The sequence below is a fragment of the Hylobates moloch genome, unplaced genomic scaffold (genome assembly GCF_009828535.3).
Source record: "Hylobates moloch isolate HMO894 unplaced genomic scaffold, HMol_V3 SCAFFOLD_10, whole genome shotgun sequence".
Taxonomy (NCBI): domain Eukaryota; kingdom Metazoa; phylum Chordata; class Mammalia; order Primates; family Hylobatidae; genus Hylobates; species Hylobates moloch.
The window spans coordinates 14632836-14656792 of NW_026652285.1; the positions used below are offsets into that span (position 1 = coordinate 14632836).

The 23957-nt window shown below is 44.6% G+C and overlaps 1 protein-coding gene across 1 annotated transcript in view; it reads left to right on the plus strand.

Moving 5' to 3' along the window:
- The window catches only part of AATF (apoptosis antagonizing transcription factor), a 113031-nt gene extending 95150 nt beyond the window's left edge, over window positions 1-17881 (plus strand). The window contains exon 12 of the mRNA XM_032163070.2: window positions 17110-17881. Coding sequence (XP_032018961.1) covers window positions 17110-17173 — 64 coding nt within the window. The 3' untranslated portion in view covers window positions 17174-17881. The remainder of the gene's footprint in view (window positions 1-17109) is intronic.
- Window positions 17882-23957: the final 6076 nt, after the last annotated feature.

Here is a 23957-nt window from a genome sequence, read left to right on the forward strand (position 1 = left end):
TACCTTTTACCAGCGTCATTAAAGGCTCCCATTACTCTTTTATTAGAGGTTCCCTCTCTTCCTTATCAGATTACAGAATGAACATAACTCATGGCAGTGATTTGATCTCTTGTTAAAGAGGATTATAGCTTTGCATTAACTCGGATTGACACAGTTTATAATTCGCTTGTTGATTCTCAGGCGGGTAGCACCACACGTTTGACCCCCCAGCAGTGCTGAGGGGAAAGGACCCGCATATATCATCATTAAAGATGGCGTCCAGCACAGAGATAGGGGCACGGGGCCTTCTTTCTCCAGTAATGTCAGAAAGGACAAAAGAAACACTCTCAAGTTCAAACCTAAGGCTTGGGCCAGAGTTTTAAAACTGGGTTGGAAAAAAAACACTGCTGTTGTTTCTTCTATTTTTCCTGATTTGCTACTGTTCAGTCTCTTATTCTAGAGAATTTGTATTGTCAAAGTGAAGCCTTGGCTCCAAGCAGGAGCTAGAGTGATAAAAGCACATCTTCTAGAAAGAGATTTGTAGATGCTGAACAGATAAATCCTTCCTCAAAATGGGCCTTTTTGACTATAGTTCTCATTTCTGCACTTATATTCTCATCGCTTCTTCAAAGGATTGTAAATCCTCTTTTTTTCCCAAAGGGATATTTCACATTCTTTAAAGTGTGTGTAAATGTTTCTCTTAAGGACTTGTTTTTTAATTTTTATTATTATTGGCTTTCTAAATATATTGCAATATCTTATAGATATTGTATTAATCACAGCTAAGTAACTTGCCAGTTACTTGCAAGCGGGTAGGCAATAGCTAAGTTTTTCACCTTGATTTACTTAGTCATAACCATGTTATTAATGTTTCCCACAGTGATCACTGAGCCAACAGTCGATTGCTAAGATACCATTTCTGTTTCTAAGTGCAGTTATCCTTCGCTCTGATTTATCCACTGTAAGTCTGTCCCCTGTGTCTGATGGGCAATGAAATAACATAGAATAATCATATCATATTTCACTTACTGAGAGTTTACTATATGCCAGACATTGCACTAAGCCCTTCACATATATTTTCATTTCTTCCTCATAAAAAAAAACCAGTGATTGATGTTATCTGCATTTTATAAGAATACTAAGGCATAGAACAATTAAGTAACTTGCCTAAGTTGAACAACAAGTAGTGGAACAGGTATGTGCATCTAAGAGTGTGGTCCCCAACCCCCACTGCTATTGCCAAGAAATTAACAAGCTTTTAGAAATATTTGGGAATAATGTGCCACAGGGAAGCCCCCCACCCCCACCCCTAGCCACTCTTTCAAAAACTTATTTGGGGGGTGAAACTTCATTAGATTAAAATGCTTCCCCCCCCACCCTTTCTTTTATAGGAGAGATACTTTCTATACAGGAAGGTTTTGCCTGTCAGTCATTCATATGTTAGTGTGAATCACTGGATTCCCAAACCTGGTTTTATGTTACATCATTCTGGTTACAAAGACCTTAGACCTCATAATTAGCTTTGAATCCTGATCTAGTATATTTAGTCAGTTTATGCTTGTAATTCTATTCTCTGCCACAGTCAGACAACTATCACCTGCTTTTCTTAGAGACAGTATCTTTTTCCCATACAATAAAAATAGTGCATGCTTATGGAAGAAAATTTGAAAAATATAGAAAGGACAAAGAAAAATTTGTCATCCTGCTATTGAGGATAGAACATTATTAATACTTTTACATGTTTTCTTATAGAATTTTTTGTGTATGTATTTTATACAAATATATACATATGTGTTTCAATCTTTTTTCAGATTAACTTACAGTATAAGCATTTTAATGCCTTAAGTATTTTTAAAAGCATTTTAATAACCTCATAATCTATTATGGAATATTTATTATTGTTGGACATTTAGGTTGTTTGTAGTTGCCTTTCTTTTCAAGTAGTGCTGCAGTGAACATATATATACAGAAATCTATGTTCTAGGTTTTGCTGTGTCTTTAGAATAGATTTCTAGGTCAAATATCTAAACTTTCTAATGACCCTTGATGAGTTTTACTATGTTACATGACTCTTTTCTTTCCAGCTGAGGCTTATGTCATTTTATCTTTGCTAAGCAGGAGAGCTATCTTTTTTCTTTTTTTTTCTTTTGAGACGGAGTCTTGTCCTGTTGCCCAGGCTGAAGTGCAATGGTACAATCTTGGCTCACTGCAATCTCCGCCTCCCGGGTTCAAGTGATTCTCCTGCCTCAGCCTCCCAAGTAGATGGGACTACAGGTGTGTCCTATTACACCCGGTTAATTTTCTATTTTTAGTAGAGACGGGGTTTTGCCATGTTGGCCAGGCTGGTTGCGAACTCCCGACCTCAGGTGATTCACCCGCCTCGGCCTCCCACAGTGTTGGGATTACAGGTGTGAGCCACTGCACCTGGCCGAGAGAGCTATCTTTTAAAAAATATTTCCTATTTAGATATAAAAGTTTCTTATTGTTTTTAAGTTCATAACAAATGACACCTTATTGAGGGCGTATAATATGGTAGGCAGTGGGCTATAATCTAATGTTTATTTTCTCTTATAATAGTAAATTTGAAGAGTATTAATCATATATTTGTATCATTTGTAGTTGTTTTTATCCTTTGCCCATTTTCTTTTTGAGTTTTGACTTTTCTTTATGAATTTTCTTGCTGTATGAATTCTCTATATTATGGCTATATTTATGGTTATATAACATTTCCTGGTTTTTGTAGATTTTTGCATTTTGCTTACCTGTCAGTATTAATGATTTTTATTGGTCCCATAGAAGTTTTACTTTTTAACCGAAATAAATATCTAAGAACCTTTTTGTGGGGGGTGTTTTTCATTGTTTTATGATTAGGCAATCTCTCCTGTATCCCAGAACAATTATTCACCTATATTTAATTTCATCTGAATTTTTTTTCTTTTAATCTACTTGGAGCATTATTTTAATATATTGTTCAATGATCTTCACTTTTTATTTCTACTGCCTCTTTTTTTGAGTCCAGGTCTTTTTTTTTTTCTTTTTTAACAAAAGACAAGGTTTTACTCTGTTGCCCAGGCTGGAGTACAGTAGCACAATTATAGCTCACTGCAGCCTCGAACTCCTGTGCTCTAGTGATTCTCCTGCTGCAGCCTCCCAAGTAGCTGGGATTACAGGCACACACTACCACAACCAGCTTTTTTTTTTTTTTTTTTTTCTGTAGAGACAGGGTCTTGCTATGTTGCCCCAGCTGGTCTTGAACTCCTGGACTCAAGCAGTCCTCCCACCTTGGCCTCCCAAAGTGCTAGGATTACAGACATGAGCCACCACTGCACCTGGCCTTTTATTTTTTTATTTTTTTTTATTTTTTTTTTGAGGCGGAGTCTTGCTCTGTCACCCAGGCTGGAGTGCAGTGGCACCATCTCAGCTCATTGCAAGCTCCGCCTCCTGGGTTCACGCCATTCTTCTGCCTCAGCCTCCCGAGAGCTGGGAGTACAGGCACCCGCCACCACGCCTGGCTAATTTTTTGTATTTTTAGTAGAGATGGGGTTTCACGGTGTTAGCCAGGTTGGTCTCGATCTCCTGACCTCATGATCCGCCCACCTCGGCCTCCCAAAGTGCTGGGATTACAAGTGTGAGCCACCGTGCCTGGCCAATTTTTTTTTTTTTAATTCCCACATCGACTATTACACTAACAGCGTATTAACCAATAGTCTCTATTCTCATCAGTTCTGTGTTTCGTTGCCAGATTCACCTTCCTCCAATATCACATGCCGCTCTTTGCCTCTAGCATAAAACCCAGACTCTCAAGCCTGCCAGTCAAGGCCATCGATGACTTGTTGCCTTGCTACCTTTCTCTCCTTATCACCTATTTCACCCCGTGTGCTGTCCAGAGCAGACACCTGCAATCCCTGGGACGCACTCCCTATTCTGCACGTCTGTTCATTCTGCTCACAGCCTGCAGCATCTCCCACCCCCGTCTCACTGTTGTTTCCTGTTGAAATATTCGGTCATGAGGTCACCAGCCTTTCTAGGGAGACTTCAGATTCTCCACCGCCACCGAGCAGGTGGCTTTTTCTTCTTTGAACCCATTCTGTTTGTTCCTCCCTAACAGACTGTTAACTGTGTAACAGTTCACAGACGCACTTATTGGGGTTTTTTTTCTTGCTAAGAATGTTAACTTAAAAGTCAAGTATGCCTGTGTGTACTGTAATCTTGTATTTGGTATTATCGAGATTTTATGTTCATATATTTGGAATAATATATTTTAATTTCAATTGTAGTATTTTCAAAACACTTCACTTAAGGTCTTTTTCCAGTTATTGGCCTCCTCTGAGCTCGGCAGCTGACTCAGTATTCCTGAGCACCTTATGCCCTCGCTCGTATGCAGTGCCACCCTGGGAAGCTTTCTTTGTGGGCCATGGTTTCTTTCTTTTACATAGTGAAAACAGGCCTCTTGTTCACTGGATTCTTGAGAATAAAATGTTCTTTTTAATTTTTTAATTTCTGAGAAGGACTATTTTAAATGTAACCCCTAACAGATAATTATTTAAATAAACAAACTTTGTGTTTTCACATCTGTGTATTACACCACTGTCCCTCAGCATGCAGTACAGACATAGCCATTTCTGTGCAAACCCCAAAAAAAGTTGGGTAGAGGCTTCCTGTCTGAGATGCTTTTAAAGGCCTCCAGCTTGTACGTTTGTTTACAGTTTGCCATTTACAAGATTATTTTTGCAACTGTCCTATAAGATGAAGATGAGTTTCTTGCCTCTTTTGCTGAAATCTCTCCAAATCATCTCACTTCTTTAATATATCTTTCTCTGCTTCCACGTCACTTTGTATAGATCCATATTATATATAGCATCTACCACCAGGTTGTTTCCTAATTATTCATAGGTTAGGTCTCCATGCTAAACCATTGCACTGCTTGAGGGCCAGCTCCTTATTTTGTTCTTAGCTCATGGCCATGTTGGAAAAGACCCAGAATGAAAGGTTCTCCTCTGGGACTTCTGATTCCCAGCCCTTTGCTTAGAGGGTTTTTGGGGTCATTTTTACTTAGGATTGAACCCTGGGAAAGGCTCTCTCAAGAACACTCTTACATTTCCATCACTTCCAAGACCCTAAACTTTGTATACACTATAGGTTTCTCCTTCTATATACTATAGGTTTCTCCTGCTATAATACTATATACTATAGGTTTTCTGTGCTATTTAAACCAGGTTTGGTTCTGATGGCCTTCCTATAAATTATTACAGGTCAAGTGTCACCTATCAGGAATTCTTGGGTCCAGAGGAATTGCGTATTTCAGATTTTCTAAGATTTGGAAATATTTGTATTATCCCCGTTCAGCATGCTTAATCTGAAAACCTGAAATCTGAAGTGCTCCAGTGAGCATTTTCTTACAGCATAGTTCGTGTCGGTGGTCAAAAAGTTTTAGATTTTGGAGCATCTCAGGTTTCAGATACTTGGATTAGAGATACTCACCATGCAGTTACTATGGAGCATGAAGAACCCCAGCAGGGCTCTGCAGTGATTTATAGCTTTAGGTCAGTGTTCTGGACTCTGCTTTCAGGATTTTTCTTTAGGAAGAAAACAGTTCTGCAATGGATTCTGTAAGTGCGTTAACAAAGCATAAAGGCCTGGCTGCTTTGTTATTTTTAGTGTTGGTATTAAATGTCAAGCTAAGAAAGAATATTTAGAGCGAGGACCTTACCTCGTTAGACTTGGAGTTCAAGTTGCTGGCAGCACCTGGTCATGGGAAGCTCTCACCAGCCACCCTCGGAAGTGAGGTCTTGAATGAGCCATAACCACACCCTACGCTTTTCCACTGTCTCCCTGGGGAGCAGAACACTTTATAAACATTAATTCTTTGACCCCCTGGGCACCTCCACTTACAAGGTAAATAAGACTGAAGGCCTTTCTTCTACAATATAGATGAGGAAACATCAGCCCAGAAGGGAAATTACTTGATGAGAGACAGGCGAGCAGGCATGGGCCCAGGGGTGTTTGGAGTCTCAGTAGCTGACCTGCAGCAGCACTGGTGGCTGCGGACACCCAGGAGACACAGTCCTGTTCTGTTCCCCTTTCTGCTTCTCAGAGGGTAGTGGGGGTTGGGCCTTTTGTCTCTTGTATGGAATGTGAAATGCTGCAAAGACGAGCAATTGTTCTTCAATGCTTTGTGCTCCCCTATAAGAAAGAAGAAATCAATACACATTTTCTCATACACACACTTGGCAGCACTCTGCCTCCTCTTTCACAGCTCGGTCCTACAGGGGGAAGCACAACTATGCAGCCAGACAGACTCTTCAGGGTTCAGGGGAAGAAATGCAAACTGCTCACTTTGCACTTAGCAGTCAGGCTTTTTAGAGCCAATCGTATAACTGGCTGAGGTAATCAAACTGCTGACTTCAGGGGCTAGCTGGTGAAACGAGCGGGAGAGATGCCCTGTTGCAGGCCCCCTGTTGCAGGCCTGCTCAGTGCTGCTGGGGAAAGCTCACCTGGCAGGTGTTTAGGACAGATGCTCCTTTTGTTGAATTTCTGATTTGCAGAGGCAGGAAGGAAGTTCTTTGAAGGATACTATTAAAAACCAAAAAAATACGGACAGATTGAGAGCAGCCTTTTTTTTTTTTTAAACAATTAATAGGCATACAGTCCGAACAAGAACCCCATCTCAGACTGGATTTTATTTTTTCATCAGAAAATGTGGTATCGATATCTGTAATTTTGTCTTACAGCTCACTGCCATTAAACAGTAGTGTGGGATGTGAATAAAAAAGAATTTGCTGCCATTGTTAGGAGAAATGGTAGCTCGGGTGTCAGAAGAGCCTTGCAAGACAGGAGATGAGTTTAGGGGGAGGGCGGGGGAGCGGGGACGCGGGCTTTGGGGTCCTTCGCGCGGAGGAGACCATTAGACCGTTAGAGTGTAGGTGGGATCACAGGGCGGGGGGGTGTCAAAAGAAGAGAAGAAGCCAAGAGCAGAACCTGGGAGAAGGAAGGCAGAGGAGAGCCAGGAGAACACGTGCTCCTTGAACGCTCTGGGGGAGACTTCCGGGCAGGGCAGCTGGCCAGCAGCTGGAAGGGCTTGCTCCTGAGGCCCCAGCGGTTCCTCTGTGTCCCCTGACTCGCATTGCAGAGCTGGCACTTTGCATTTGCTCACTTGGTAGTTGCTTCTTGTGCGTTTTGGTTGGTACCGGATTTCTAAGCAAAAGAAATCCTCCAACTTATTACTAGAAGTAACAGCAGAGTGCCTTGCCGAAACTCTGTGGGTTGACATTGAATACCCTCACCAATTCCTGCATGTTGAAGTTAAGCTAGAGCTGAGCAATGCATCCTGTGCTCCCCCAACACACACACACACACACACACGCACGCACGCACACACACACGCACACACACACGCACATGCCCTGAGTTGTTGGGCAGCATCTGATACGGATACAAATGTAACTGAAATGTCAGTCTCACCTTCTGTGTGGTTGGGGGAAGTGATTCACGTCTAAGCAGTGAAGCATCCCCTGGCTTTTAACAGGAGCTGTTAGAGGGGCTGCTGTTTGAACAAGGAGCTTCATCTTCCTGAAGCCAGGAGTCACAAAACCGTAAACACAACACCAGCCAACTCTATTGCGGGGACCGTGGTGGCTTGATGTTAATATTAAACATCTCCAGCAAGGCAGAGAGCTCTGCATCCCAGGTCCGGAATAAAAATAAATAAAAATAAAGAGAAACCCTGCTAAAAGCAGTGTGATGATTTGTCGTCTTTCCTTTGTGAGGCCATTTGTCTTCTCTCACATCAAATCTGTTATAAAACAGTCAAACTGTGAAAGTGGAAATCATCCCAGGAATATGGAATGTTGATGCGTGGAAGGAGGGGCGCCCCTTTTGTCTGAAGAGTGGCTCCTCCCCCACCCCCCGCTTTTTCGCAAGTCCGCTAAGGTAAATTATTTTTCTTTAAAATAATGTGGAAGATTTGAAGCTAGTAGTAGGGATGGTGGAAGTTTTGAGTATTTTTCTTCCTTTGTTAAAGTGCAGGGGATTTGTAACTGGCTTGAGTAAGGAGGAAGCACAAGTGAGAAGAAAACCTGTCCACGTGCAGTCCCCTTCTCGCCCCCATCCCTCTCCCCTCTCCTGCCTGTTCCCCAGCCTCTCAGTTCCTTTGTTTGGGGCCTGAACCTGCTTCTTGGAACATTTATAAATCTTGAGTCTGTCTGATCTTTAGGGGACAGGCCAGAGGCCGTGTGTCACCATGTGTAATTTAGAGCTGTAGGGCTAAAAGCTTTTGCAGAGGTTTGAAGGACCTAGTTCTGACCTGACCAAAAGAACGAATTGGAACAGACCTTCTAGAGTCTCCTTCAAGCACTGGGGAGGATGGTGATGAGAGCAGACACACCGGGTAATTTATGAGCTCCCCTGACTGGTGGCTGGGTCCACTTAGAAATGAGTCGTGTACTGCCACCTTGTGGCAGATTTGGTGGCTGCGGTTTTGTTGTTTTGGAACCTTGTGAAGAGTTCAGCTAGTGTCGGTTTGGGCATGATTTGCCTTGTATCTAGATTTAGGTAATTACTGATAGATAAGGGGTGTCTGTGAGTCATTCTTATTTTGCTAAGTTGATCCTGTTAAGAAATAAGTCTTCGCTGAAAGAAGGCTGCTTTCTTTCCCGTTTACCTCCTTTCTTCTGCTTTGTGGTTTTTTTATGGGGGTTTTTGTTGTTGTTCAGTTTTGGTTTGTTTTTTGGTATGGAATTATGAGATTTCAGGAGAGAAGCCTGTGATCCTCCTTTGGTTGTTGGAGGATGTTAAGAGGAGAGTGAGGGAGAGTAGGTACCGACTTTTTGGCTGTATTCAGAAATCCTAAGTTTTCTACTATAGTGATTTTTGTGTCATTCTGACTAAATAGTAACTCCTTATAAGCACTGTGTCTTTTTACTTGGATTACTTTCCCAGCAATCCAGCCCTCTTGGGGAGCTAAGTTTTTCTTTTTTTTTTTTTTTAGATGGAGTCTCACTCTTTTGCCCAGGCTGGAGTGCAGTGGCACAATCTCGGCTCACTGCAACCTCCGCCTCCCAGGTTCAAGTGATTTTCCTGGCTCAGCCTCCCAAGTACCTGGGATTATAGGCACACACCACCACGCCTGGCTATTTTTTGTATTTTTAGTAGAGACGAGGTTTCTCCATGTTGGCCATGCTGGTCTCAAACCCCTGACCCCAGCCTTGAGGAGCTAAGTTCTAATGCGTTTCACCTGTGTCTGAGCCCGTTCCCATGACATACACAGGGCTGCCCCTACCACACAGCTCCAAAGAGCACAGGGCGATTGCCTACCATTTGGATCAGTGTTTCTCCTTTTAGGTCATAGAGACACTTCTCAAATATCTTTCTCTCATTTGTAAAGTCACTGATACAGAGTAGGATGGATTTGGGTCGGGGAAAGCAAAGGAATGATGAAAGGAGGGTGCCATTTTATCCCTCATGTTGGTTGGGAGCAACCGTAATGCATGCACACAGGTCCTCAGCATGTTGCTCTGTCTCATTCCGTTTCTCATGATCATAGATGACGATGCCATTTATACAATGGGGACTTTGCTTAGTGCTATAAAAACAGTATGTTTAAGGAAGATATTGTCACCATCTTACTGATGAGGAAGCTAAGATTCAGGGGGGCTAAGCAATTTACCTAAGGTCCTAGACCCAGTAAGGACCTGAGCCAGTCAGAACCAGCTCTGACAGCACCTTCCAGCCCCTCTGCATTTGTGATGCCATGCTCTATGCCATATAAAAGCATTCGCCTCGTTCTATTTAACTGTTCAAGATTTCTATTAAGCTGGCTTCTCTAAGTATATAAGAAAAGAAAGCTGCTGTCCAAGCTGGGCGCGGTGGCTCACGCCTGTAATCCCAGCACTTTGGGAGGCCGAGGCGGGCGGATCACGAGGTCAGGAGATCGAGACCATCCTGCTAACACGGTGAAACCCTGTCTGTACTAAAAATACAAAAAAAATTAGCCGGGCGTGGTGGCGTGCGCCTGTAGTCCCAGCGACTCGGGAGGCTGAGGCAGGAGAATGGCGTGAACCTGGGAGGCGGAGCTTGCAGTGAGCCGAGATGGCGCCACTGCACTCCAGCCTGGGCGACAGAGCGAGACTCTGTCTCAAAAAAAAAAAAAAGAAAACAAAAGGAAAGCTGCTGTCCTGGGGTCTGTAGACATTTTTAAGAGGAAAATGGAGGAGTGAGTAGCCTTTGCCCTTTGGCCTACTTTGGTTTCTGGCAATCGGAATGGAGGCACGTGCTTTATTGGAGAAGGATCCCTTTGTTTGGTGCTGTTAGCACGTGCCAAGTGATAATTGGCAAGACATCTTTTTCCGCAGACATTTGGGAGGCCCAGATAGAACAGAAGAGAGTGGAGGCCTTGGGAAGACAGAAGTATGTGTTCAGAATGCAGGAGAGATGGAGTCCTGCTGCACCTGCTTTGGGCTCTTGAGGGCTGCGGGTTCCGAGGACCTTGCTTTTGGAGCTTTAGCAAACGGAGGGCTCATAGGAGTGCAGTCAGGATGGCAAGCAGACTCAGTCACAGGAGGAATGCAGGGAACTGAGGCTACTGAACCTGGAAAAGAACAGATTTAGTTAGAGGAAGACATCAAATAGTTGAAGTGCTGCCACAGGGAATAATAGTCAGCCTTCCTTCTCTCCTGGCTTTACAGGGACAAGAGCCCATGGCTGTAAGTCCTAAAATGACAGAATTGGGTTCAGCAGGAGGAAGAATGTTTGTGTGTCTCCCCAAATAGAGTGGTTTGTCTGAGACACACTTACTGCATGTATTCACCTTCCCGATCTAGCTTCTGCTGTGCCTTTCATGTCTTTGTAAACCTCCACAAAATCTAACAAAGTTTAAATAAGCATTCAAATATTTTTAATTAATTGATTATACCTGTAGTATGTTAGGTTTTGAGGCCAGGAATCATATACATCTAGTACATGTTTAAGCTTCCACCACACTAAGCAAATTGTTTTCAAAGACAAACGTGAAAAAAGGCAGCATCAGTACATCACCAATAATGTTAAAAGCACACATCTGTCATCGGTGACCGCGCTGGTCAGTGCAGAGCAGGCGTGCGTGTGAATCTCTGCGCTGACTGACCATATCTGGGCGGACTCTACTTGTAGGGTTTCAGATCAGATCCAGACCCTGCTAGCCGTGAGCGCTGCTATGATCGGAACCCTTTGTCCGACTTGCCTGCCATGTGCTTTCTTCTTTTCACTTGATTCTGCAATGTATGTATGGGATTGAGTTAAGGCAGAAGCAAATGCTACAGCACTTTTGTGTGCAGTGTGGGAGAGGTAGAGGATTAGAAAGGAAGGAAGGGCCACGACATTCTGGGATGTGTCTTACGTATTTAGGGAGACCCCCCACCTCTAAGAAGCAACAATGAACAATTTTTAATTAGTCAAAGGCAAATTATGTGTATCACTTTACGTATTTATTTATTTTTAATAGAGACAGGGTCTCACTGTGTTGCCCAGGCTGGTCTCAAACTCCTGGGCTCAAGTGATCTTCCCACCTCAAACTCCCAAAGTGCTGGGATTACATGAGCCACCATATCTGGCCTGTGAGTCACTTTTAGTCTGGAAAGCAGCAATATTGTCTCCGCCAGCTCCTTTGGAAGACTGGCGCATAATACTTGCTCGGAGACCATGATGCGCTTTGGGAGGCTGCACGGGCTTTTTCGGGGAGCGGTGGAATGGCTGTGTTCTCTCCGCTGTCCACCTGTCTTTGTCCACAAGGGTGGGTAGGTACAGCTCAGGGGTGTCTTGGAGGCCTGGGGCTTCCAGGGCCAGTGTAGGAGGAGTGTGGTTTTCTGTAGAGTGGGTGGTACAATTCCTTCAGAATCCCCAGTGCTGCAAGCTACTGACCTAGCAAATTGAAAGCCCCACACAGATCATTTGCAGGTTTAATATGCTCCTTTGTACTGTTTGCCCAAATGACGTTGTGAAAGACAGTGATCTGTGTTGTGGTGGGATGAGTGCACATGTGGAACTGAAGGGAACATATTTGGGTCCACACATCGGTGAGGGGCTGCATTCTCATACACATACACCCCCATTTCACTTAGAGCTTTTAAAACCTTACCTGCCACTCAAGTGATTGCAGTTCACAGCTAGCTACAATGTGCATACTTTAAGTCTCTTCAGAAGAATCACATAATAAGCCAAATCCTAAGACAGACACACACACACACACACACACACACATATGCACACACGCACATTCTGTCTTTATGGAAAATGGCTGCTAATCCATGATCATTTTTTTCCTAGAAACAGGTTTTATGATAATATAGTAAAAATATTAAATTAGAAAATGCCTCACTAAGGGTTATAAAACCTTACTGCACTAGAGATAGGTAATTATCCCCTCTACAGCCTAAATGACAGTTTAAAAGAAATAAAAATGTTAGTGCTCATTACTTGCTTTTGTAGGTTGCAATAAAGGGTAAGTTAAATTTTAATTCAAGGAAGAGCCCCTGCTATCGACCTTCTACCTCGGGTCCAAGTCCTGTTAATTACCCCGCAGGCCACTCCCCTGCATGATACCAGCATGAATGCATTGTCTGCAGTGGACACTCCTACTGACCATGAGTGTGTGTGTGCTGGGGGGTGGGGGGATTACAGATCAGTGATTCGCATCTTGATGCTTAATGTGATGGGGAGCAGGAATTACGTATTTTAAAAAAAAAAGTTGATTATGCATAGCCTTAAGGGGACCTCAGGTATGAAACTATACACTTACCCTGGAGAATCCGATGGAACAAGGTTAACCTGGAGGATTGATAGTTTAGCTTCTCCACATGGCTAAATCCCAGTTAGGAAGATGCAGCCAGGGGGAAATGTTCACGCAGTGGAAGGCAGTCTGGCCCTCAGTCCCATGGCACCTTTTTGTAGCCTCATCTTTACTTGCAGTTTTTCTTGGGAGGGGGTAAGGGCTATGGACGTGTTTTGTTTCTTTTCAGATGTCTTTGCCTTTCCCTAAGCACCTAGACACCTGCCTAGGTTTGAGGGAAGAAGAGCTCAGTGCACCCTGCGGCTCAGTCTTCACACTGGGGTATGCAGAGACTTCCCAAGGGGAAGGTAGACATGGATAGTCAAGGATTCAGTCTCCAGGCGTACGTTCTTTCCTAGAGCTGTCTGCCCCAGAGCAGGCCTGTGCTGGAGGGCCAGGTTCTCCTTTTACCCTCGTCCTTCTCCAGCCTCGAAAAGCCTCCCTCGAGCCCATCCTTAAAGTGACATGGACCTTGGGCTGCCACAGGAAAACCTCCAGGGCCCCAAACACAAGGACAGCTGGAAATGTGGGTACAGAGATTGAGAAAGGAAACGCTTAAGGACTAGATGACAAGCCCTGTGCAGGCCAGGTGGTTTCCGGGTCTTCACTTCCAGCAGAATCGCCAGAGAACACAAGTTGAGTTGAGTTGGCAGTTGGTTGACCGTTAGGACTAATGTTTGGTGACGAGTCACTGTGTGATTTTTTGTGTGTGCCATATAATTCAGAAAGAGCAAAAAGAATCAAGTGGCATTGCTATGCCAGAACTCTGTCATTCCTTTCTGCTTGTTTATATGACAACGTTTCTCGGTGCTTATGTCTACAAAAAACAAAAAATAGAGTAGAATTGATGCTGAACCCTCCTTCATTCTGGCAATAAATAATATTCCTCCATGGATCCATGAACAAATGGAGGGAAAAGCCTCATCCATATCATTAAGGGATGCATTTCCAATAACATTTTACACATGTATAAATACTAAATTTTCACTAAAATTAGGATATATTGTATCATGTTATTATATATTGATTATATCCTAATAATAATCCAGAGGAACATTTTTAAACTACTTAGAGCCTTATAATGTCAAACAATTAAAATATTTTCATTTCAATTTTTTGAATTTTAAAAATTTCAAAAGTGTTTTTATTTACAGACTGATGTGGCCAAGAAGTATGATAAGGGTGATTAATAAAAGACATTCAAGCATGAAACCATTATATTAGGACAAAACTCTGTAGGGGAAAAGTCAGGTGGAAATAAAATTTAAAAAGAAAAAGGTGCTATAAAATGTCCAAGTTAAAGAGTTTATGTGTGGCCCACGCCTATAATCCCAGCACTTTGGGAGGCCAAGGCGGGCAGATCATGAGGTCAAGAGATGGAGACCATCCTGGCCAACATGGTAAAACCCTGTCTCTACTAAAAATACAAAAATTAGCTGGGCGTGTTGGCACCTACATGTAGTCCCAGCTACTCGGGAGGCTGAGGCAGGAGAATCGATTGAACCCGGGAGGCGGAGGTTGCAGTGAGCCGAGATCGTGCCACTGCACTCCAGCCTGGCGACAGAGCGAGACTCCATCTCAAAAAAAAAAAAAAGTTTATGTGTTACTTGAACGAACGATGAGTATCAAATCATTATGGCACATAGGTTCCAATGCAGGCATTACAAAAGTTAATTTTCACAACATCCTGGTCATTATGTATTTTGTAACTATTTAGACTTACTGTGAGAAACGTTATAAAAATGCGCAACCCTCCCTTCTCCAACCTAGTAAAGAGGCAGGAAGGGCTGTGCCTCCCTGTACTGCCCAGCTGCTCAGGGCAGGAGCCAAAGCCAGGACCTGGAAAGAGGAAGGGCTGAGGCCAAGCTGAACCACTGGAATCTACGGCGGGGGGGCGGGGAGGGATGCGTGGGGCAGGGATCTTCATCCCCGTGCTGCTCCTGGGCCCCAGGGAGGGTCTGCTTTGTCTGTCTCAGAGAAGGGAGTGGAAGATCAGCCAGGAGGTTGTTGCTATGTGCTTCATGAGAAACGGTGAGATCTGACCTAGTGGAAGCCTGGAGGAGCTGTGAAGTTTGAGATGCTTTGAAGGTAAAAACGGTCACCAGCTGGTGATAGTGGGTGAGGAAGACGTAAAAGTTGAAATTGCTTGGGGACTTTTAGATTGAAATAATCCCCTATTCATATTCTCTCTCTCTCTGAAAATATTTTAAGAACCCAGACCACTCAGCTTCCCAAGTTGCTTTGCCATGAACAGCTGCATATGTTTGTCAGCTTTGCCCACCTGAGTGTGAAATGATGTTCTATGAAAACATGGGTTTCAGCATTTCACTCTCTGCTCCTGACACGTGAACCCTGCTGCGGACAGTAACTGCTGCCTTCGGCCCAGGCATTGCACTGATATTGCGCGCAGAGTGGAAGCATTTGCTCAATGGTAATGATGGGGTCTGGTGCAGGCAAGCACGGCGAGGCTGGAAAGGGTATGATTGTGAAGGGCTAAATAGCCTCACACTTCTGCATTTCCTTCTCATCAGATGTTGTCATCTTAAAGTCACACTGTCCTTTTGTTATGGCAACTCTCCCTTTCACGCCATTTAATTTTTTGTGTGGAAACAGCTAGAGAGACTTGTCTTTACTGGCAAATAGGCAGGCCATGGTGTGATGAAGTGGAGCCTGCGCCAGGCACCGCAGCATCCGTGTGACGGAGCTGGTGATTTGGAAGCGTTGGTTTGCATTTGGTCTGGGGCTGCCTTCCACCGTGGCAGGCCTCGTCTGGGCTGATTGAGGCTAGTCACATGGATGTGTGTAACCGAAGAGCAGAAGAGGTGGGTGGAGCCAAGGGAGAAGCTGTGTCCTTTGTCTGTGGCCTAGGGGTCTGCTGGGTAGTTCAGGGTGAAGGCACCAGCACATTCTTGGAATAAAATTCCTGTAATAAAATTGGAGGCCTGTTGTTTTCTGGCCTGCACTTTCACTGCCTGTCCCTCCCGCGGTCCCCAACATGATAAGGCTAGCTTACATTTGTGGCTTCTGTAGTTCTTCCTTAAGATGTTTTTCTTTTTACTTTTTTAAAGCTTTGATACTCTATTCCTTTTGTTGGATTTCCTAATTGTAGTACCTTTATTCCTATCCATAACTATAGTAGGGTGACTTCAAAAAAAGACCAATAGTTTTTTGGTTGAAGCCTTGCTGTTTGAAAGGTGGGGTTTTTTGGTTTTGCTTTTAAAGTCAGATGTGCCGATGCTGACCCTCAGATAATGAGAGCACTTTTAAAAGCTTGTTTTCCTAACAAGATGGCAGGCTAGAATTTGAGTTCCATCTTGAGAATATCCGAGCAGGTGTAGATTTCTTCTGGGGCTCCTGGCCCATGACCTCAGCCCTGTGTGCGCCCGCCCTGTCTCTGTGAGGGCTACTGGCTGGGCCTTCTGCAGAGCGTGGACATGGATGGCTGCCTCTGCGGCCACGTGCTACACGCCCACCTCCCTGATGACAGGGACGTCCTCACATGGGTCTTACCTGCATGGAACCTCATGGGTCCCTCATGTCTCTGCAGGGAGGATCTGCCCTGTATCCGCAGGGGAAAGTGTTCTGGAGCTTCTGTCTCAATGATAGGAAAGATCCCTGTCCCACCCAAACCCCTTTTAGGTTTTCCAGGCCTTGGCAGATGGCTTTGTCTGGATGTGTGTGTGTGTGTTGCATTTAAAAGAGTTTGAAAGTGGTCATTTACTTTTCTTTTAGGGGCCCAAGACCCTGGCATGTTATTGTTTTAATGTCAAAACCCAACTTTAGAAATAAATTAGCCAATCATATTATTTATTAGACTGAGAATAGAGACAGGGCAGCTGGGGAGTGCGGAAGAAGCGTGGTTCTCTTCCTGAACAACTGCACAGATGATAGTAATTGGAATCGTGTTGCTGGCTCATTCTCATTGTTTTTCAAGTACTGCCAAGTCCAAGAAAATGTATGAAAACTAAATTATATCCCCCTACATCCCGTGTCTGATTGAATCCTCCTTATCGGGTGGAGGTCTCCTATATCCTATTAAAATATTCAATCTTGTTTTCTTACTTGAAGAGCCTGTCTGCAAAGGGCAAACTTACAGAACACTCATTCCCTGGAGACGGGTGTCCAGCCGCACTGGACCATTTACATATTTTACTGTTTGATTGGGTTTCTTCCTTCTGTTGTGTTTGTGAGTAAGAGCTGTGGGATGCATTTTTAATTACATGGCTGTGTTTTCAACAGAAGAAACTGGGGTATTTTCCAGCTTCTGCGTTCCTTTTTAACCTTGAATAGTGAACCAGTGTGTTAACCAGTTTGCTGTGTTTGTCTTTCAGGACAGAACTGTACCGCTCTCTTTTTGGCCAGCTCCACCCTCCCGACGAAGGCCATGGGGATTGACATCGCCCACCTCCGACACCCAGTGGGCACCTTGGCTGGTGCGGCTGCTGGTCCAGATGGAAGAAACCAGTGACTTTATGGGGCTAAGCTAGTAGGGAAGCCCCTGGGAAGGTGCTGCCTTCTGAACCTGTGCCTAATATGTGCAGGGGCGCTGCCCCGCCCAACCCCGCCTTTAAACGCCGCAAATAAAGCGCATTGTTACCGCCACCCCCGCATGTAACTTCTTAAGAGGCTGAGAGTCAGTCTGGTTTGGTTCTAGTGGATGACACGTTTACTGAGCTTTTTTTTTGCTAGTCCAGTGGCCTCCTCATACAATGTCAGACTTGACGTTTCCTTGACCCACTCACCCTGGCGGACATGCAGATTGTTTGCATAGCGTGGCTGTTGTGGGTGAAATGAACGTGGGAGTGCAGGTGTCCCTTCAACACAGTAATGTCCATTGATCTGTATATATACCCAGAAATGGGATTGCTTGATCATAGGGTAGTTGAATTTTTAGTTTTTTTAGTAACTCCTTACAGTTTTCCATAATGGCTGTACCAGTCCATGTTCCCCCCGGCGGCGTGCTAGAGCTCCCCTTTTCCGCGTCTTTACCAACACTTGTTAACTTTCGTCTTTTTTAAAAAAAGTTTTTATTGCCATATAATAGTTGTATACATTTTAGGGGTTCGTCTTTTTGATAGTAGCCATTATAACAGGTCTGAGGTGATGTCTCGTTGTGGTTTTTCTTTTTTTTTTTCTTTTATCTTTTTTTTTTTTTTTTTTTTTTTTTTGCTGGAGTGCAGTGGCGCGATCTCGGCTCACTGCAACCTCCACCTCCCAGGTTCAAGCAATTCTCCTGCCTCAGCCTCCTGAGTAGCTGGGATTACAGGCACTCACCACCACGCCCAGCTAATTTTTGTATTTTTAGTAGAGACAGGGTTTCACCATATTGGCCAGACTGGTCTCGAATTCCTGACCTCAGGTGATCCGCCTGCCTCAGCCTCCCAAAGTGATGGGATTACAGGCGTGAGCCACCGCACCCGGCCTCGTTGTGGTTTTTCTATGCATTTCCCTAATGATTAGTGAGGCTGATAATTTTTTAATAAGCCTGTTGGCCATTTGTCTGTCTTCTTTTGAGAAATATCTGTTCAGATTCTGTGCCCACTTTTGAAATGGGTTATTTGTTTTCTTGCTTTTGGGTTTCTTATATGGATAAGGGGTATAGGTGCCCAGTGTAATACTATTCGGCCTTAGAAAGAAGGAAATTCTGACACTCGCGACAATGTGGTTGAACTGGAAGACATGATGCCGAGTGAAATGACTCAAGCACAGAAAGACAGAGACCCCCTAATCTCAATTATACGTGGAATCTACCAAAGGCCAGCTCGTGGAACTAAAGAGTAGAATGGTGGTTACCGGAGGCTGAGGGGGGTGGGGGAGCAGGGAATGCGACATGTTGGTCAGAGGCTACAGTTTCACATCAGAGGAAGTATTTATTTATTTATTTTGAGATGGAGTCTTGTTCTGGAACCCAGGCTGGAGTGCAGTGGCACAATCTTGGCTCACTGCAACCTCTGCCTCCCAGATTCAAGCGATTCTTCTGACTCAGCCTCCCGAGTAGCTGGGATTACAGACGCCCGCCAACACGCCCAGCTAATTTTTTTTTTTTTTTTTTTTTAGAGATGGGGTTTCACCATATTGCCCAGGCTGGCTTCCAACTCCTGACCTCAAGTGATCCGCCCACCTCGGCCTCCCAAAGTGCTGGGATTACAGGCTTGACCCACCGTTCCCAGCCAGAGGAGGAAGTTTTGAGATCTGTTATACAGCAGGGTCACTATAGTCAATAATGTATTTTTCAGAGTAACTCAGTAAATTTCAAATGTTTCACCATAAAAAATGATAAGCACGTGAGGTGATGGATACATGGACAGGCTTGATCTAATCGTTCTACATTGTATACACTATCAAGACATCACATTGTACCTCATAGGTGGATACAATTATGTCAACTTAAACTATTAATTTTAAAAACACTTAAGGCCAGGCGCTTTGGCTCATGCCTGTAATCCCAGCACTTTGGGAGGCCAAGGTGGATGGATCACTTGAGGTTGAGACCAGCCTGGCCAACATGGTGAAACCCAGTCTCCACTAAAAATACAAAAACCAGCCGGGTGTAGTGGCACATACCTGTAATCCCAGCTACTTGGGAGGCTAAGGCAGGAGAATCACTTCAGCCCGGGAGGTGGAGGTTGCCGTGAGCCAAGATCACGCGACTGCACTACAGCCTGGGTGACAGAGCGAGACTCCTTCTGAAAAAAAAAAAAAACAGAAAACAAAACAAAACAAAAAAAACACTTAAAAGGAATGATTCTGGGATAGGATGCTGCTTGCTTTTAATTTTTTTTAAAAAAGGTTTCAGCTACACTGGGCACACTCTGCCTATGGGGTACCCCTGCTCTTCAAGGAGCTGTTTAAAAAAATAAATTTAAAAAGGTTTTGTGTGTGTGTGAGACAGGGTCTTGCTCTGTCTCCCAGGCTCGAGTGCAGTGGTGTGATCTGTGATCATAGCTCACTGCAGCCTCTACCTCCCAGGCTCAAGCAATCCCCTCCCACCTCAGCCTCTCAGGTAGCTGGGACTACAGGTGTGTGCCACCACACCTGGCCAGGATGCTGCTGAGTGGATAATGTTTAGTGGTTTATCACAGCTCTTGAGGAGCAGAGACTCCCCTAAAAACCCAGGGGACTTTGTAATTTGGAGGCATTTGCCTATTGTCACAAATATACGGTTGTTTGACTTTTTTTGTCTCCTCTTTTCACCTGTAAAGATTCTTCCAGAGTCCTTTTCCATGCTCACCATTCCTAAATCACTATTGGTATTAGCTCTGGTGTAAATCTGGCAGAAGATGATTCACTTGTTTTTCATCCAAAGGTCAAAAGCTGGAAATTAAATCCCCATAAGGGGAATTTATTGGCTTGCTGTGGTCAATATGCAGTGAAGATTATCTTGCATAAGTAATGTGCGCATATGGGTGGCCAGCAGGCTGGCCTGAGCATTTCATAGGTCCTTTGCCCAGCTCTTTGTTTAGAGCTATGGGATTAGAGAGGGCATGTTGGATCCAGGCAACTGAGTTGAGTTGTAGTTACTATAACTACTTTTTTTTTGTTTGTTTGTTTGTTTGTTTGTTTTTTGAGACAGAGTTTTGCTCTGTCACCCAAACTGGAGTGCAGTAGTGCGATACTGGCTCACTGCAACTTCCACCTCCCAGGTTCAAGCGAGTCTTTCATGCCTCAGTCTCCCAAGTAGCTGGGATTATAGGCTTGTGCCACCACGCCTGGCTAATTTTTGTATTTTTAGTAGAGATGGGGTTTTACCATGTTGGCCAGGCTAGTCTCGAACTCCTGACCTCAAGTGATCCTCTGGCCTCAGCCTCCCAAAGTGCTGGGATTACAGGCGTGAGCCGCTGTGCCTGGCCCTAACTACTTGCTTTCAAAGTTGGGTTTTGATATTGCTTTGAAATGTCAAAACCAAGGGACAGATTTTTGTCCCCAGGAATCCTCTATATCACTGCCTTGGTGTCAGGGACAGCCGCACAGTGCCTTTGGGCTGGACTGCAGAAGAAGCGAGGCCTGACGTCATCTGCATCACAGTTGCGTTTTAACATAAATGAATCTGCTGAGCTCATGATGGGGCGGATAGGAGGGAGGAGGGTTTCTCCATCTCATATTAATTGGACCTTGGTATGCAGTGACTTTTCTTGTCTCTACAATCACCTCTTTGGCATGACTGTCAGGGAAATGTTTACTTTTCAATGTGTCTCCAGTTACCAAAAAAATCAGCCGAAATAGGAGAGTTCCCCCACATTCACTGCTTTCAAAATGATCCCCTTTTAAAATACAGAACATCCAACGTTGTCCATCTAGCCCTGAGGGTTCTAGATGATGCTTGGTAGGACAGCAAGGAAATGACCTCTTAGTACTGAGGTTTCTATGAGCCTGACGCCAACCCGAGTTTCCTAAACAGAACCTTTGTCATCGTTACTCTGATGAAGAAAAAGATTTAAACACGTCCTTCAAAATATTTGGAGTCCAGCAAGTTTAATTAAAATGAGTTAAAAATGAGAGCTGAGAAAGAAGGAACTGACAATTTTCACTGAAGGGAGGCTTTGCATTTTAAAATTCAGAAGACCACCCTCCTTCCAGCCAAGAATAAATTGGAAACTATTTTAATTGACACGGATACTGCAATTCAACTGTTACTAGAAAGACAGATTAGTTGATTGATTTGCATTTTAATAAAACTAATACTTTACATTTTGGTAGCTAATGCTGATTTTCAAATGAGTTGAGAACAGTTATCAAGAGTTTCAATCCAGAGCCCTTTTTCAGTGTTGACTGAAGCATTCCTCTCTTTTGTGTGGAGTTTGCGTTTATTTTATTTTTGCCCAGCTGACTGCTGTGACACTCACAAACCATAGACCTTAAAGATCTCACCAGTACGGCGAGGTGGTGAGCTGGTCACGCTGAAACGTGGCTGCAGCCACAGCTCCACCCTGCCCAGGTGTGCACCAGCGATGGGAGCTGGGAAAGAGGGCAGAGGGCCTCCCTTCAGGGTACAGGAAATGCTAAGGCTGGCTTTTTGTCTTATTATTTTATTTTTGAGACAGGGTCTTGCTCTGTCACCCAGGCTGGAGTGTAGTGGTGCAATCTCGCCTCACTGCAGCTTTGACCTCCTGGGCTCAGGTAATCCTCCCACCTCAGCCTCCTGAGTAGCTGGGGCCACAGGCACGCACCACCATGCTGGCTAGTTTTTGTGTTTTTTGTATGGACGGGGTTTTGCCATGTTGCCCAGGCTGGTCTCGAACTCCTGAACTCAAGTGATCTGCCCACCTCGGCCTCCCAAAGTGCTGGGATTACAGGCGTGCACCACCACACCCAGCACCACTTGTCATCTTTAGTATTTTGGGGTCCTCTTCTGTGTCTAGAAACAATCATACAGAATAGCCCCAGTGATTCTCAGGCAGGGGAGGAGCCAGGGAGCAGTTTGCAGGGAAAGACTTGGTTTTTACTTCTGGACTGTTTGATATTTTTTACTTATCCTTAAAAACAAAATCCTCATGCAGCCATGTCTGCCACCCCCCTGCACACACGTATGCCAGCTGAAAAGCATGGCGCACAGTGTTCTGCATTTTAATATTAATAGTTCAGTCAGATGATTCCCATGTGTTCGCAGATGTCACACTTTCATTACTAACTAGTCATTCCATTTGGGGCCTGTATCAATATTTCACCGAATCCCCTGTTTGGGGACATTTACATTGTTTCTAGGTTTTTGCTCTTAATGTACAGGATAATAGTAGAGGAGAATATTTGTGCATCAAGCTTGTTTATTGTGGTTTTTGAGACTTTTGTTTTCCTTGGTGTGTATCTTTAGGAGTAAAAGGAATCAAGTGAAAGAGTCTGTGTGTTTTTAGGGCTCTTGGAATATCGTGGCGGCGTCAGGGCCCTTGTCCACCCCCACTTGCCTAGGCCAGGCCGTCTGTAACCCACGGCGTGGAGGAGCCAGGAGGACACTGGCCCTGGAATTTGATCCTGGGATTTATTTCTTGCTCCCCAGGGACCCCTTCAAATCAGCATGCTCCTCTGGGAGGATTAAAGAGCTGCTTCCTACAATGTGCTTTGAAATGATGCTCCAGTGAAAGATGGTGGGTAAATAGAAAGTGACACCATCATCTCCCTCCCAGGCGACCGTATTTCTTCCTGGCTGCTGGATCGCATGTAATCTGCTCTCCACGAGCCCCTCTTGTTTTCATGCTCTTGCTACTTTCGGAGCCTTCACCCTGGGGTCTCCCAGGCAGGTTTTCCTTGTCCTCTAGACTTCTGGTATGCAGCCATTTCTCTCCAGGAACGCTGGCTGGGGCTCCCTATTGAGCATCATTTGGAACCCCTGGGCGTGTGAGAAGACATGGGAGAGCCAGCCCCCAGCTCACTCCAGCAGCTGACCCTGCATTGCCAGCTTAGGGATGCAGTTTCCTTTTTAGAAGTTGATTTCCTGCTCTCCACATGCATTGCTAAAACCCTTACAACGTGATTGCCTCTCTCAGTCTTACCATTTAATCCAAAGAGAGCGGAGTTTGAGGCTTAGAATGAATCCAAATGTGATGTTGGTCATAAAGGTTGGTACCATTCCCCAGGAATGAAGCAGTCTCTCTGTACATGGAATGTGTTAATGCCAAGATCCGCGTCTCCCCGGATCCAGACGCGCAAATGAGGTAGGCGCGTGCCTCAGCACAGCTGTGCAGGTGGGTAGAGGTGAAGGGTGTCAGGGAAGGGCCCGAGGCTGGGTGCAAAAGCATGGATGTTTTATGCCTGGGCCACTGCCTGCCCCTCTGGCGACATCAGAATAGTGCCACTTTCTATCCTTGCTGTTCTATTGCCCATGTTTAATAAACAGACACAACAGTGAGCCTGGCCTAAAATGAATGAACTTTGTTTTCTGCATCTCAGTTTGTGTTTTTCCTTTTTTGTTGTTGTTGTTGTTTTGAGTCAGAGGCTCGCTTGTTGCCCAGGCTGCAGTGGCGTGACCTTGGCTCACTGCAACCTCCATTTCCCAGGTTCAAGTGATTCTCGTGCCTCAGCCTCCCAAGTAGATGGGATTACAGGCATGCACCACCACGCCTGACTAATTTTGTATTTTTAGTAGAGGTGGGGTTTTACCATGTTGGCCAGGCTGTTCTTGAACTCCTGACCTCAGGTGATCCGCCTGTCCCGGCCTCCTGTTTTTTTAATTTTTATGTATGTGGCT